The sequence below is a fragment of the Astatotilapia calliptera genome, chromosome 23, assembly GCF_900246225.1.
Source record: "Astatotilapia calliptera chromosome 23, fAstCal1.2, whole genome shotgun sequence".
Classification (NCBI taxonomy): domain Eukaryota; kingdom Metazoa; phylum Chordata; class Actinopteri; order Cichliformes; family Cichlidae; genus Astatotilapia; species Astatotilapia calliptera.
The window spans coordinates 38,265,713-38,281,686 of record NC_039323.1 but is presented as its reverse complement, the minus strand read 5'-3'; the positions used below and the strand labels follow the sequence as shown (position 1 = coordinate 38,281,686).

The following is a 15,974-nucleotide window of genomic DNA, read 5'->3' as shown; positions in this document are numbered from 1 at the left end:
TACTGCAACCAACCCGACGATATCACGGTCTATATTGACACAAGATGGCGCTAAACATGTTTTATAAACTTTAACTTCACTTAATTCGTAAATCCAGCTTAACAGACAGTATTACATCCATGTCAGTTGTTGAGAGCAGGACTCCATCATGTAAATTAGCCTTTACACATATAGTGGTTCATGTCCACTTTAAAAATTACCGCTGTGACACAGCAACTCGGAACACATTCAATTCAAAAGCCCTACAACAGCAAGCGACAGTGGCGAACTCTTAAAACAGAAGGGTGATAATGTGAATTTAGTTGCTGCAGAGAATTAAATGAACCAAACTTTACAACACTTGTGATTAATCAAGCATTGTGGTATTTGAATTGAATCAAATTTACCCTGCAGTATTTAACTATATAGAAATTTCCTCCCTGTGAACCTCTTGGAAAAGTGCCCAACTCCTCTCGTCTTTTCTCCTGTATTCTAGATCTGGAAATGTAAAAAAAAAAAAGCCTTGAAGCAGTAGATGAGTGACAAAAACAATGCTGGTTTCATTTCCAGAGTCCATTACTACAGGATGAAAAGCTCTGCCATTTCTAGCCAGGCATAAGCAGAGCTTGGACTTTGTCAACTGGCAGCATAGACTTTGGGTGGCAAGGTCGCAGCTGTACAGGAGGAAAAATATCTAGATGAGAGTCCACACTTGGCTTGGTAGCACCGAGGAGGCTGGAGGAGAACCACGACAAATGAGGCTGATGGTTTTCAAAGGGGCTGTGAGGGAGGACTGATGAGGTGTTTCGAAGCCCGCAAGCAAGAGGAGGGAGTGTTGCGAGACAGCCAGGACAGATGAAGGACACAGGAGACCAGGTCTGGGAGGCTTCCACATCAGGTTTCGTTTCAGGATGTATATGACCCATCGAGGCAAGCAGGGAACCCCAGAGACACAATACAGATGTTTGTGTGGAAGATAATGGAGGCCTTTGACTGTGGTGTTGCCTGCTTCCAGGTGAGCCAGTCTGACGGTTAACACTCTTGTTGGCCAGAACACAACAAGGGAGGCGGCGGGCTGAGGAAGAGGTTTCTGGACTCAGGTTGGAAGCCAAAAAGTGGGTCAGGCTGATCTCATCTGGTGGAAGAAGAGACTGGCCTCCTCTAGAGAGACTGAGCTGGTGAATCACAGCACTGGTGGCAATAAGGCCAGCCACACTGGTTAGATAGACCAGGCCAAGCATACAGGATACCTGAAAATGAATTGAGATGAAGTCTTATGATGAAACGCAGAACTGCATTAAGGAAAACCCATTATGTTTTCTTTATTTTCTGTCACATATACACTGCTACAATGAAGAACGCTGATATTTAATAGGCTCAAAGTTTAAATAATGAGGTCAACCTATGTATATTCACTATGAACCAAAAGAGACGGTACTCTTGGATGTCTACGATGGCAAAGAAAGATATTCGTCAGCTCAGGCACACAGCTCAACGAAGCCCCACCTACCTTTTCTTCAAACCATTTGTTTGAGAGGTGCAGCCAATCAGACAAAGAGTGGATTTAAGGGACAGCAAACTGATGGCTTATTTCAGACAAGAAATTGACTGATTGCCCACATGATGGCCCATAAGAAGGTAAAAAATATCCAAATAGCTTTTGCCCCCTAAAGAGCAAGGGCTATACTAAAACTTTGATGTTTTATGATGTTTTTATTGTAATACGTCAGCCTGTTATGGGATCATTGTGACATCGCAGGGCATTGTATTGAAAAAATAAAAAGTGTGTTAAAGAGCTCTCTCCATGCCCTTTAACTTTGGGGGGAAAAAACAGCTCAGAGAAACCATAATGAGTAATGCGTTATATTAAAGTTGACCTTGGGGAAAAAAAAACAACCGGGACAGACAAACAAACAAACTGATCCTAATATGTACTTCCTTCCCTTCGAGGAAGAGAAAATATGGAACTGGAAATGGGCATAAAAGGTCTCCTTCAATACTTTGTGCACTTTGCTTGGTTGTAAAACTATAAAATGGATCAATTAAAAAAGCACTTAAATATAAAGGCTAAATATTAACGTTGTAAAAATATGTGTCCTCTTCCTACCTTAGTAAAGTGCTGGTAGATGGCTGTGAGGGCTTGACTCCATACAGAGTGCTCTAGCAGCACACAGAGGTCAGTGTAGCTGAACCAGCCGCGTTTCATCCCCTGCCGCTCTGCAATGCTGGAAATACACATCACAAACAGATATATTTGAAATGAAAGGCTTTAATCAATCCTGTTGTGTTTTGTAGGCTAAATGTAAATTCTTGTAAATGCTGGATTTTAGTGTTGAGTTACAACAAACCTGGTCTCCAGTTGACTTAGTAAATCAAAGAAGTCATTCGGGTCAGCGAAGAGGCTCCACTCCTTGAAGATATGACAGGAAGGTTTGGACACATCATTTGAAGCAAATGTTCGTGCAGGCACACCTTATTTACACACGCACACACAATCACTTACAATGGCGTTCAAGAAGTTCATCTCCAGGTTGTTGACAGTTTTGACATCCAACTTCCCAGCTGCTCCCCATTCATCATTGAACACCTCCTCTTCTTCACCTTCATCATACAGGTACTTGCTGGCAACCATCTAAAGCATGAATAAAAGTTTACAGTATTTCATGGCACTATCTCGACATTATGCTGGCTTAAAAAAATAATAAATCATAACAAAATCTCACTTAGAATGACATCTGAACCCTAAAAACATACCATGGAGATCAAGAAGAGGTCAGAGGAGGAGATCTTTTGGAGGTATTCAGGGTTTCTATGTCTAAGCCTTTCTATGTAAACAAGAGCCAGCATCATGGCACACGGAGAAATGCAGGCCTCCCTGAAACAAAAACAAATTGTTTTAGGGACATGATTTAGGGACAATCGCCCATTTCTAAAAGAATGAATAATATCTGTCTACCTTTACTTAGTACAGCACAAACCTGGCAACATGGGCAGCATACTTCTTCTGGAGCTTTCGTATTGGGCTTGGGGCAGACTTTTGGAAGATTTCGACGGCAATATCTGAAAGCAGAAAGTCAGAAAAAGTCAAAAAGAAAGCGGGCTCCAAGTGTGATTTTTATAACCCTCTTTTATCAGTGGTTCTGATCATTTAAAAAAAGACATTGTTTAATATACAAACTATGCTTTAAGCACCTGAAATAATATTAACAACAACATTAAACTGTCTTATAATAAGTCAGAAAGAAGAATTCATCCGGAACAGATTACTTCTAAAGCAGAGCCAAAAACTTTATATGTATAATAAATTTGGCTAAAGCTTTAAGTGACAGCAGACGCTTTGCTTACCTGTAACAGGGCAGGAAAGGGCATCTAAAGAAACATCATTGTCCAGGCCATAATATAATCGCTTTCTCACTCTTTCGGTCAATTTCTGGTGTCCAGGAAGAAACTATACGAAACACAAAATCCCAAATTAGGTATATTAGCTTGACTATTATGGAAACTGTTGGGTGAACTTAAGCTGCTAGGCGATATCAACAAAGAAAAATAAAACAATTAAAAATGATACAAAAAATTAAAAAAACAAGCTTAGCATATTTAAACCAATGCTAAAATGCTAACAGCAGAGAGTAGCTCTTGTTTACCATAACTGCTGCTAGGCTTGGGCTGGCCCGCAGCTCGTCGGCGGAAGTCTAAAATAACAGCTACCACTAGCATTATGCTATCAACGGACGCTTGCTTACCTTAAGGTTTTTAAGATTTACACATGGTAAGACTATTTGTACAGGTGAATACGTATCACACAGAAGAGTAAAGCATCTGTCTTCGCCTACTCGGCCAATATTTTGGGACAGGAGCTTCAAAGTTTACTCGCATAAGTCAGCTAACGCTAGCTAAAGCGCCTAGCCTTAGCTAGCGTGGTGTTAGCTCAACAACTTACCGTGAACTCTTGGAAATCCGAGAACTGAAATGTATTCTCGTTAAATAAAGCGTCGAAATCCATATCTACGACAGGTTAAACATTAGTCCGCCAAATAATGAGAAAAGGACAACTTGGCCTGGCTCCCTCCTGTTTGGTAAAGCTTGCAACGCCCTGACTGAGGGACACAGACGGTGACAGCTGAAACCTCCAGCTGTTTCCCTCTCTTTCCGGGCACATACAGATGCTGGGACTCCAGGGGGCGCAGTCTGCCGCTGTTACGCGAAAGTTAAATGCAGGTCAAAAGTTTTTCTTCCATTTCGTCCTATTTTATTTCAATTTTTTGAGTATATATGGCCCATTTAACCCTTCGATGAAACCACAGCCTCAGAAACTTGAATTGTTGTTATTGTAACGGAGCAGAATTCACTGACATCAAGCCATCAGTTGCAAAAAATTCACATGGTATGGCATGACTTACCAAAGATATACAACTCAGTTAATTCATTATAACACACAGTCCAGCCCATAATAATAATTTCCTGAATCTATCAGTAATGTGATATACTACCACCTTAATATTAAAAAAAAAAATCTAAAATGGACAGGAAATTGTTTTAATTAAAAAAACCAAAAAAGTGGAAAACATATCATTTATTGCTCATGTGTACACAATGAAATGTAATATGAATATGAAATAGTTCCACAAAACTATAACTATGAACAACATACTTCGTGAGGTAGATACAAGACAGCACATTAACTTACTTAGAAGTGTATGGCTGTTCTTACTTAATAATTAAACATCTGTTACTGCATAGACATTTGATTTTAAGACATCTTAATTCAGATATTTTCACTTGTTAATTCAGCACAGGCACATATAAATAATGCTATTGCTATGTCATCATTAAAGAAAATAAAATATTTATTTTTAATCAGTGTCACAGGAAACACTGATGATAAGTGCCCGTTGTTTTATTTCCTTAATAAATGGAGATGTACATCAATGCATTACCAGCTCTTCTATCCTGCTTTATCTTCTGCCTAGCTGATGACCTAAAGCCTCAATGTGCAAATACGCTTTTCTAAAAGACTAGTGTCACTTTAAAGAACACAAATTCAGCAAACAAAAACTTAAAATAACAAAAAAAAACCTAAATCCCTGATGGCATGCATGTAATCTATTCTTATCCACAAATCATTCACAAGGTTCCATTAGTATCTCAGTGCACTAAGATGTAGTGTCAAGGCTGAGTTCCCTTTCATATGCCTCAGGTCATATTATTGCTCCAGAGTCGAGGCAGAACTATATGATCACTGCAGTTTTTCATTAAAAATAAATAAAAATTAGTAAGGTGATTTTCATGAAACTGGCATCATAGAGCCATGAATAGAACAAAAAGTCTCAAACTGAGCTGAGCAGTCTGAAGCCTGTGCTTTTGGTCTCCTGTATACGTTAATCTCTGGCTGTCTTTACATGAGCATCCACAAATAGTATATCTATGAAAGAAAAAGCGCAATAGGTCCTCTTTTAAAACTGTGAAAAAGAAAAAAGAAAATACAAAGTAAAGTAAAATAAAGTAAAATAAATGAAGGTAAGTATAAAAATAAATATGAGGAATGTCAAATAATTGGAGGTGATTTGTAGGGTTAGGAGGATTATACTAAAAAAACAAAACAAAAACGAAATAGAAAACAACCTCAAAGCTAGGCATGATTCAAGCTCCACTCCTGTTTAGCAGTTTGGTTTTTAAAATGTCAAATCATTTGTCCCTCACTTTGTAAAATCTATCAAAAATATTACTTCCACCTTGCTGAATGCTTAAATCAAACATAACCTTTTCACAATCACAACAAAGAATAAAAGTGCTAACAGTTTTTTTTCTTAAAGCAAATACATTCAGTGCCCGTGGTGTCCTGAGGACGTCGATGGTGGCTGCAGTTTCTCAGACTTGCGATCTTTGGTTTCGGTGTCTGATGATGAATCTGGGTCCTGAGCCTGTTGTTGCTTCATCCACATGTTTGCATATAAACCTCCTTTTTGTAGCAATTCCTCATGTCTGGGATGGAGAAAATGTTGTTATTTACTAACTGTTCAGTGAGCACAGAGATGTGCTAATGCGAAACACAAAGATTACTCAGTACTCATTGTAAGTCCTGTGAAAAACTAAGTACGCCTTTACTGTTTCCACAGGAAATTAAGTCCACCATGAGAAAGATTGTATGTTACTGGATGTTGTTTACAGGAGTTTCATTCAAAACAATCAGGCACACTTACCGTCCACGCTCAGCAATCCGCCCTTCATTGACAACCAGGATCTGGTCTGCTGCGATGATGGTGGACAACCTATTACAGAGCAATAACGGACCCACAAGTCATCGGTGAAATAAATGAAGATGGATAAATTCACTTAAAAAAACCTGACAGTACATGAATTTATTTACCTGTGAGCTACAACCACTGTAGTGCGATTGGCACAGACTTTGGCCAGAGAGGCCTGGATGTTGCGTTCTGTCTGTGTGTCCAGGGCAGATGTGGCCTACAGAGAGATAATATTAGAAAACTGCAACTAACAGCAATGAGTTTACACTTGAGATGACAGTTCAGTCGCATACCTCATCCAGCAGGATGATTTGTGGTGCTTTGAGGATAGTTCTGGCGATAGCCACCCTCTGCTTCTCTCCTCCACTCAGCTTCAGTCCTCTTTCCCCCACCTGGGTATCATAACCTGCCTGACAAAAACACAGGAAGAGGCTGAAAAAACTTCTTGCAAAGTATTAAAATACAACAGTCACCTCAAAGGCACTTTATATTGTAAGCTAAAGACCAAACAATAACAGAGCGAAAACCCCAACAATAACATCAAATCCCCTACAAGCATGGACTTAGCGACAGGGGGAAGAAAATATTCTTTTCAAAAGTAAGAAACTTCTGGCAGGATTGGCTGCAATCAGTTGGGGGTGAGGAGAGGGAGACAGAACAAAAGACACACTGTTAAAAGAGGTGAGTAAAGAAGAAGCATAAGAGGGGCCTGAAAGTTAAAGGCTCCGCCTCCCATTCTAATTTTAAATACTATAAGAACCACAAGTAGGCCCGGAGTCTGAGGACATGTGGTACTATAAGGACTTTCAGATAAGACGGGGCCTTATCTGAAAGCTTTGTTCAGAAATATGCATGTAAATGGTATAAACATAGATACATAGAAACACCCACAATGTTTTCAACAGTATGAAACAAATCTTTGAAGTCACAATGCTGAATAAACCAAGGGATTAATGTGCACATTACCATCAGGGAAGGTCATGATTTTGTCATGGATATCAGCAGCGAGTGCAGCCTCCTCCACCTCCTGGTCACTAGCAGTGGTGCGACCGTAGCGAATGTTATCTCGGATGGTGTCGTTGAACAGCACGGTATCCTGGGGAACCACGCCGATATGAGATCGCAGAGATGTTTGTTTCACCTGAGGAAAGATGATGAGAAAGTAATAAGCAGTTTAGACTCCGTGTATGTGTGTGTGTGTGTATGTGTGTGTGTGTGTATATGTATATATATATATATATATATATATATATATATATATATATATATATATATAAGCATGCAGTTACAGTAATATTAAAGACAAGACTTTATGACTTCTGCTTATATTATTAATTTTACTGGTTGTTTGTTAATGTCTTGAATTTCCAAATATTTCTCACACAGTAGCTCTGGTGCCAAACCTCTTACCTTTGATATATCCTGGCCATCAATGCGAATGCAGCCTCCCTGAACATCATAGAAACGGAAAAGCAGTCGAATGATTGTGCTTTTCCCAGATCCCGACGGCCCAACCTGAAGGTATGTTAGTAATCCGTAATGTTAGCAACACCTTAACTGCTCAATGTAATGCTGGAAAGCAGGAAACATCTCGCCTCAGACTCACCAGTGCAACTGTCTGTCCTGGAAGAACTGTGAAGGACACATCCCTGAGAATCTCCATGCTGCAAAGCAGTAAAGAAATCTAAGAATGAGCCATGCAAGAACACACTGAGACTGAAGTTTTAATAAAAGAAATCAACGCAAAAATAAACCAACCCGTTTATGTAGCTGAAGTAAACGTTTTCAAACTCCACTTTCCCCAGTTTAAAGAGAAGGCTTCCTGCATTTACTTCATCCTTCACCTGCATCAGGCAACATATAAAGACCATAAAAAACTCAAAACACATAAAAAACCCCCACTGATATCACCGCTGCAAATATTTACCCATCTATAAACATACCTCTTGATCTTCTTCGAAAAGTTGGAACATGTTTTCCATGTCAATAAAGGAAGTCTGGATCATTCTGCAGGGAAAGAAGAGAGAAACCAACAGTTGGCAAAAGGAGTCAAACAGAGTGTGGTTAAATAGCTTACAGTATATAATGTGTTATCCTCCTTAAAAATACATAAAAAAGCAATATCTTTAAAACAGCAAACTATTTATAATCTAATGACTTATCTGTATTTTCTTACCTGTAGTATGTTCCAAACCAGTTGAGTGGAATGTACATTTGGATGATGTAGGTACCGAAGAGAACATAATCTCCAACCTGAGGTTAGAGTTGTTTTTATGGTCAAACTGAATTGGACAATTCCAACTAGCATTGTATTTCTTAATGTTCTGAGTATCTATTAAACATAAAGTTCATCCACTTTCTGAAATAAGCAAATCAGCTCTCTGCCCCGCCTTTTAAAACAACTTTCTTTTAATCGGCTGCCCCTCCCAAATGAGTGGATGGGGCTGTCTGAGATAACCATATTAGCGATATACTAAGGATTTACTTGCACAGATGATGATCCTAGTATTTGAAAGTTTGGGCATGTTCATTATCAGTGTCTACCAACCAAATGTGGACAAGCATAGTGTGTGCCATTATTACAAAGTCAATACCTGAAACTTGCCCTCTGTGACAAAGTATGCACAGAGCAAGGAGCCTGCTAGCAGTCCTAATCCAATGACGACATTCTGGGTTTGATTGAGCAAGGCCAGAGATGCCTGCGCCCTCCACTCTGAAGCCTACAAACAATCAGAAACATGAGTCAAGACTTCAAAATATAGACTTCCAATATACAGCTACTGGTATCTTTGCAAAAATGTCTTATTCTCTGATGCTAACAAAAGCCAAGAACCATTAAGTACACAACTCCAGAACTGAGACCACTAAATAAAACACTTTTGTCCAGATCAGACAACAAGTGTAAGTTTTGTTTTTGGTGAAATTATGCTGCTGCTTTTCTGATTTTTATCAGTATGTTCAAGGACCCCTGATGCCAGCACGTTACATGCAAAGGATTAAACTGCATATAAATTGTGGTAAGAGACAGGTATGGATATCAGGCTTTTGCACATGCATACAATCTCACAATGACTGGGATCCATAAAGAAAGGACCATGTGTATGCACAGCTTTATGAATATGACAAAAGGAAAGTCCATGTTTATCTGCTTTTGTGTAGACATGCACACACATACAGGCTGTTGTCTATGTACATTGAGCTTTATGGGCCCAGAATTTCCCAGTGAGCTAACAGGTTTGCTCTACTGGCGAAACAGCAGCAGAATATTATGGATTGTCCAAATATTGTCCCAGGAAAATCAAAGCAGTAAAATCACACAAAAAACACTGAATTCCAACATCCAGTTATTTCATTTTGTCTTTGTTTTGAAATCAAACCTGACATAAATACTCATATTTTCTGGGTTGGCCACCTGGTGTGAGGCAACCTACTACATTTGCTTCCACTCAACATCTTAATACTAAAAGCTATCTGAAAGGTAGCAATAACTAGAAAGACTGTAGCAGAGCAGGTTTGCTCTGACTCCTGTTAGAGTAAACAAAGACATTTTCTAGTGATACAGCTGAAGAAAGAACAGCAGGGGAAGGCGTGGCAAGCCTTGTAATGCTTTATCTGCCTGACCTGACTTACCTGATAATTTAAGATTGCACCCTCAAACCGGCCGACCTCATAGTTCTCTGCATTGTAGTATTTTACCTTTTCAACAGGAATAAAAAGCACAAACAGTGACAAACTGTAATTTAGGTGCATTTTAGGATGAAAGAATAAAAAAACAACAACAACAAAACTTTGTGAACCACAAACTTATTTAATGTACCGTCTCAAAGTTTAACAAGGAGTCCACAGCCTTGGCCTTGGCAGCGTTATCCATCCGATTCATTTCTCGTCTGTACTTGGTTCTCCATTCAGTGATGATGATAGTCATAGCTGGCAAACACATTAATGTGAAATTACTACACAGTCAAAGAGGATCTGAAAAATCTATCTCAGGCCATGCGGAACTACACAGAAGATTAGCACACTTGAAGGTTTTCATTATTAAACTGGGTCAAAGCAAAGCTAGTTGAGGTTCAAAAGGTTCAACAGGCATAACTTACTGAGGTAGAAGGTCATGCAGATGAAGATAATAAGGCCAAGCCAGGCATTGAAATAAGTGATGAAGTAGATGATGGCGATGATAATATCAGCAATGGTTGGAAAGATGCTGAACACTATGTAGCTGTGGAAAAACACCAATACCTGAGTTTAATTTTTCTTCAGATTCTAACATGAGAGAAGCATTTATGGATAAAAAAAAAAACATTTATGTTGGGCATAAATGTTTTGGGCATTTATGTTGTAAACCTTGTTGGTTGGTATATTTTGTCAGCAGGTTCGTTTATGAGTTACTCATTTGTTTATAATTGTTATGATCCTGACCGTTACTATCTCACCTGACCAAGTTGTTAACGGAAGATGTGCCACGGTTGATACTTCTCAGTACTTCACCAGTTTTGCGGCTCAGATGCCAGCGCAGAGAGAGGGAGTGCAGGTGGCCAAACAGATTGACTTGAACCAGTCGATTGGTGTACTGCTGCACGCGGATCCAGACGAAAGTGCGTACGTTACTCAGAAATCCAGAGGAACCTGAGAAGAAGAGAAGATGACGGCATTGTACTGCAGTGATTTGAATCATATCTGCCTAACAGAGTACAGTTTGTTCACGTTAATGGGAAGTCTTCTTCACAAACCAAGGTTAATTATGGCGTTCCACAGGGTTATTTGCTACGACCGAATCTGTTTACATTATACTTGCTTCCCTTAGGCTATATTATTAGAAGACATAGCATACATTTTCACTGCTATGCAGATAACACCTGGATTTATCTATCCATGAAGCCTGATGACACACAAATTAGTTATGCTAAAGGAATTTCTAAAAGACAATTTTTTCTGTTTGTAAATTCAGATAAAACTGGCGTTATCATACTCTGCCTTAAAAAACTTTATGGTGTCTAACCACTGTGAGGAATCTTGGAATCATTTTTGTCCAGGATACTTCCCTCAATGCACATATTCAGCAAATATGTAGAACTGCTCCATTGCATTTGCACAACATCTCTAACCTTAGACACAACCTGTCTCAGAGTGATGCTGAAAAACTAGTTTGTGCATTTATTACTTCTAGGCTGGTTGTTCTTAAAACTCCCTGAAAAGCCTTCAGTTGATCCAAAATGCTGCAGCAAGACAAGTGACAGGAACTAGAAAGAGAGAGCAGATTTCTACCATAATAGCTTCTCTTAACTGGCTCCCTGTTAAATCAGGAATTAGATTTAAAACCCTTTTCCTTAAAAACAAGGTCTTGAATTATCAGGCCTCATTTGATCTTATCTTTAAGTCCTCACAGTACAGTATCAGTACAAAAGTGGAGCACTTCGCTCTGCTGGGTTACTTGTAATTCCTTGAATTTTTTAACCTTAACTCTACTTGATGTGACATGTGAGGCAGAAATTCATTGTGCAGCTCTCTACAATGTTCACTGTCTACACTGGGCATCCATGAGGTCCTACCTGCTCCTCCACCCTGCATGAGCTTGAGCAGGACATAAATACACACTGTAACAGCTAAAGTGTGCCAGCTGCTGCCATCAGTCAGTTCATCCACTGAAAACAGATGAGACAAAATGAGGCTTTCAAGCTGTGGTGAAAAGATTCAATGAATAAATAAAAAGCATTATGAGATTTTAATCTGACTGCAACAATGTCACTGCAGTACCATCAGTGTGAGTGACTGAACATTTGAGTCTATAGTGCATGATGATGAAGACACATCACTCACCAATATACTTGGAGTAAATAGGTACAAAGATATTAACAGCCCTCTCCACTCCCAGCAGCCCCAAACAGAAGAGGACCAGCAGCTGGAGAAACTTGTTGCCTTGTGGCCACATGTAAGGAACAAGCAGACGGACCTTTTTCCAAAATCCCTTCCAGGTGGACTGGTTCTCCTCTGATCTTCCCAACAGGCTCTGACCCAGAGAAAGATATGAAACCATTAAAACAGCGTTAATAGAGTATAAAAGCATAGTTGCTGATGTGTTTCAATATACAGTGGAAGTGCTGCAAGTGCCCTGTCACTACCTGTCTACTGTTTTCTACGTCACGCTCATCTTCATTTATCAGTAGCATGTAAGGTCTCCTTGGCAACCCTGGAGCTTTGAGACCAATGAAGAAGAGCAGCCCAGTGCTAATGTAGCGCATCATCCACAGGAACAACTGCACCTGAAGTTTTCATAGATGTTTACACACACATCAGCATGGATACAAAACAGCGTTTAACACAATGGTAACACAATGCTAACTAGAAAAATTTGCATTTCCTGCGAAAATGCAGTGTGGATGCTTTAAAGCTGAAGCTGTATGCAAAAACTAGCTGAAAAGTTGCAGAAATTGTAAAAACTTTGCAGAAGCAAAAGAAGTTTGCTAAAATGGAATAACTTAGCAGAACTGCAACATCTTAGAGGAAACATAATACTTGGCAGAAATACAATAGCATAGCAGAACTTAGCAGAAATATTGTAACTTACCAGAAACATGATAACTTCTCAAAAATACAAGAATTTAGGAAAAATAGTATAAGATAACAGAAAGAATATATTTAGCCAAAAATACTTAAACATTACGGAAACACTATGATTTAGAAAAATAGTACAACAGAGCAGAAATACTGTGATTTACCAGAGACACTGTGATGAACTATGAATATTGTCATTTTAAATTAATACTATGGTTTAGCACAAATATTATCATTTGACAGAAATACTATCATTTGGCAGAAATACTGTGTTTCAGCACAAATACTCTGGTTTAGCACAAAGGAGATTAAGGAGATATAACAATTCGAAAATGCCTCTCATTACAGAAATCAAGCGGTGATTTTGAACAAACTCTCCATTGACTTTCTATGGAGAGTTTTCCGACTTTCTGTTGGTCTGAGGAGATTTGCCAAAATTCTATAAATTCCACAACAATGATAGTGACATTTTCAGAAAGCCAGCAAAAATACCTACGTTTTGATGTATAATTTGTGGAAGTTGAGTGAAATTTGAGCAAGTAGCAAGAAGTTGTTCGGACATGAAGAGAAGACTGCGAAACCTTCAGTGGCAACAATAACAACGCATGTATTTTGTGAGAAATCACAATTTTGCAACTCAAAACTTTAAGAAGCATAAAAGTAAAACGGTAAAAGATTTGAAAAAGCTGATTTATACCTGAATAGCCCAATAATTTGAGAACATTTTAAAGTTTGAATGGTTGTTCTACGTGAAAATATGAGGAAGTAGTTAAGTTTCAAAAACAAGCTAATTTTAGCAGAATTGCAAAGTTTCCCATTCATTTCAAATTAAAGGAAAAAAGCTTAATATTTTAAAAAGTATAATAGTGAAAAATACCAAAAGACATAGCCGTTATTAGCAGAAATAGCAGAATAGTTTAAAATTTGAACGGTGAAAATCGGCTGAAAATTGTGGAAGTAGATCCACGGCGAAAAATGTACGGAAACACCAAGAAGGAACTCAATAGTGCGGATGCTTAAAGCATCCACATAATAACACAGTAATGTGAATATGCTGAAGACTGTTAAGTGTTTTATTGAACAGTTACCACACATCTAGGTAGTTTACTATTATAATATCATTTACTATTAAAATAGCACTTTCATAATGTTGACTTTATGGGATGAAGGATGCAATACAATAACATTTTGCATTTGGCTTAGGATCTGAAAGTCAACTGAGCAGTGACTCAGCAGAAAAGGCTCAGGCATGCTTATCTTCCATGGCACTTTGTTTTCTTTTGTTTGCTGAGCAGACACTTGATACATGAGCCTGACTGTACTACTCTGAGGAGTGGCGCTAAAAGCAGACTCATTTTTAATATATAACTAACCTTTGGCTCATAAAGACTATTTAATCACACACCGAAGAGCTTTATTAATATGCTGCAAACACACTCTGATCAACTTATCTTAACGCTAAATAAATAGAAATGGAGATTTGAAGGGATTCATTCTAAATTCATGAGAATGTACTTTGCAATTACACAGTAATCATCGTATATTTATAAATACATTATTTGTTTTCTACTAAATAGTATTAAATCACTGTACTGTTAACCCTAAACAGATAGGAATGGAGATAAACTGCATAATGCAAGGTAAATGCAAGTATCAGCATGAATATTTTGAAAGTAGTCTTCACTTCTTTGTTAGGTTCCTGGAACACAATGTTAAAAAAATATCTTATGTGAGTGTTCACCTGTTGTGGTTTGTTCTCCAGGCCCCACCACCACTGAGGACTGTACCAGGACACAAAAGCCAGGTTCTCAGCACAGAAAGCTACAGCCCAGAACAGCAGCAGGACGGCACTGTGTCCTCTTGTCCGATCCGACACCAGGACCCTGCACCTCTCCACCCTGAGTAGAGCCATAGCCCAGGCCCATCCCAGGATGGAAAAGCAGCCGTACAGCACCACATACCCTGGAAGCTCATCTGCATTAGTGGCTCTCCAAATCATTCCACCCAGAAACTGGATGATCAGAAAGACGTGGAGGACCTGCTGAAAACCATAGAGGCAGGAGCGAGGAATGAACTTGCGCTCCATTTGCGTGCCATACTTTTGGTAGCATATGCAGTGGATGGTGCCAAGGAGGAAGGAGAGGGAGAGCAGGATGGTGGGGACCAGTGTGAAGTAGAAGCAGGGGGCGATGCCTTCATCCACCCAGGTTATGGAGATGGAGGAATTTGCTTCACAGTAGCTCTGCACAAACACCATGGCTGCAGCTAGGAGAGAGAAATCATTTTAAAATCCTAGCAGCAAATTCTAACAAAGACATCCCGCCTGTACGAGGTGTTTTATAGTATACCTAGAAAGAGGAACTGCTTTGGCTCTTTTACATTAGGCACTGATTTATGCGATAGTAGTAAATAAATACCGACATACAGCTAAAATGTGTGATAAATACTGTAGGCAGATAAAGAACAAATAGTGTAAGCAATTATAATTATTGCCTTATAAACTTATAACTATCAGACTACATTTCAGAGGGTCTAGAGATGAAACCGGCTGTTGTTGTTAGTTTTTAACATTACCTTTCCCAGGCAGGCAGCTGTGAAGTCCAAACACTGTACACAGTCCACTTGTTAGTAACCGAGGCTACTCCAGGGAGACGAGCGAGTCCTCCGAGCTGTTATTAGCTTGCTTATCGTCTCTAACTGTAGTTCAAACGACATTTAGGAATGACACCCAGAACACAATAACTCACAGCTATGTGTCTGTCATTACTACCACCAGCTGTGTGTTACACTGATGAAGCCGGTGTTCGGAGTCCTCCCAGTTCTTCTTCTTCTTGTCAAATTTTCCTGGCGAAACCGTGGAGTAACGCTACCAGCTGGCACGGAGTGTGAACACACACAGACACACCAAATAAAAAAACAAAAACAAAACCCTTTTAAATCAAATTAGTTTGTCTTAAAAACAATGTATTAGAAATTGTACACGGACCGCTAGCTTTTAAATCAGGTCCAGTATCATTTTCATCTTAATTAGGATCAGTAGTTTCTTCTTCTCCACTGCCTGGAGCAAATTTAGCTTCACACCTTTGCCATTGCAGTGCACTGCAATTCATACATTAAAAAGCAAGAATAGTTAATACATTACTTTCAATTAGTGCACCTGTTTTAAGGTGGACCCTTGAGGTATCAAACCTGAGACAA

General features: G+C 39.1%; 2 protein-coding genes across 3 annotated transcripts; both read right to left on the bottom strand.

The window, feature by feature from the left end:
- Positions 1 to 4,315, bottom strand: cnppd1 (cyclin Pas1/PHO80 domain containing 1). The gene is made up of 8 exons (XM_026157805.1): positions 3,920 to 4,315; positions 3,325 to 3,427; positions 2,958 to 3,039; positions 2,734 to 2,854; positions 2,483 to 2,611; positions 2,328 to 2,389; positions 2,087 to 2,204; positions 1 to 1,229 (listed from the first exon to the last, which is right to left on the bottom strand). Exons 1-8 carry the CDS (start codon positions 3,980 to 3,982, stop codon positions 585 to 587), a joined length of 1,323 nt encoding a protein of 440 aa, XP_026013590.1. The 5' UTR covers positions 3,983 to 4,315; the 3' UTR covers positions 1 to 584.
- Positions 4,316 to 5,479: 1,164 nt separating this feature from the next.
- Positions 5,480 to 15,549, bottom strand: LOC113015683 (ATP-binding cassette sub-family B member 6, mitochondrial-like). 2 transcript variants are annotated; one of them, XM_026157803.1, is made up of 20 exons: positions 15,351 to 15,549; positions 14,518 to 15,041; positions 12,344 to 12,484; positions 12,042 to 12,231; positions 11,774 to 11,866; positions 10,658 to 10,850; positions 10,322 to 10,443; positions 10,042 to 10,151; positions 9,855 to 9,920; positions 8,819 to 8,944; positions 8,401 to 8,477; positions 8,168 to 8,231; positions 7,983 to 8,068; positions 7,831 to 7,888; positions 7,635 to 7,739; positions 7,191 to 7,365; positions 6,518 to 6,630; positions 6,347 to 6,441; positions 6,180 to 6,248; positions 5,480 to 5,961 (listed from the first exon to the last, which is right to left on the bottom strand). In XM_026157803.1, exons 2-20 carry the CDS (start codon positions 15,031 to 15,033, stop codon positions 5,802 to 5,804), a joined length of 2,559 nt encoding a protein of 852 aa, XP_026013588.1. In that variant the 5' UTR covers positions 15,034 to 15,041; positions 15,351 to 15,549; the 3' UTR covers positions 5,480 to 5,801. The 2 variants fall into 2 exon arrangements, with proteins under 2 accessions (XP_026013588.1, XP_026013589.1); XM_026157804.1 differs by lacking the exons at positions 5,480 to 5,961; positions 6,180 to 6,248; positions 6,347 to 6,441 and having other exon boundaries at positions 6,567 to 6,634.
- Between the last annotated feature and the right edge of the window lie 425 nt (positions 15,550 to 15,974).

What these genes read in the sequence shown, in the direction of transcription:
- cnppd1 (XM_026157805.1), bottom strand. Translation starts at nt 3,982, where the DNA reads ATGGATTTCGACGCTTTATTTAACGAGAATACATTTCAGTTCTCGGAT. An exon ending in CGGATTTCCAAGAGTTCACG is followed by an intron (nt 3,428 to 3,919) that starts GTAAGTTGTTGA and finishes TGTTTCGTATAG; the next exon opens with TTTCTTCCTGGACACCAGAA. An exon ending in TGAACTTCTTGAACGCCATT is followed by an intron (nt 2,390 to 2,482) that starts GTAAGTGATTGT and finishes CATATCTTCAAG; the next exon opens with GAGTGGAGCCTCTTCGCTGA.
- LOC113015683 (XM_026157803.1), bottom strand. Translation starts at nt 15,033, where the DNA reads ATGGTGTTTGTGCAGAGCTACTGTGAAGCAAATTCCTCCATCTCCATA. An exon ending in TATTTACTCCAAGTATATTG is followed by an intron (nt 11,867 to 12,041) that starts GTGAGTGATGTG and finishes ATCTGTTTTCAG; the next exon opens with TGGATGAACTGACTGATGGC. An exon ending in TACTTCAGCTACATAAACGG is followed by an intron (nt 7,889 to 7,982) that starts GTTGGTTTATTT and finishes ACTGCTTTGCAG; the next exon opens with CATGGAGATTCTCAGGGATG.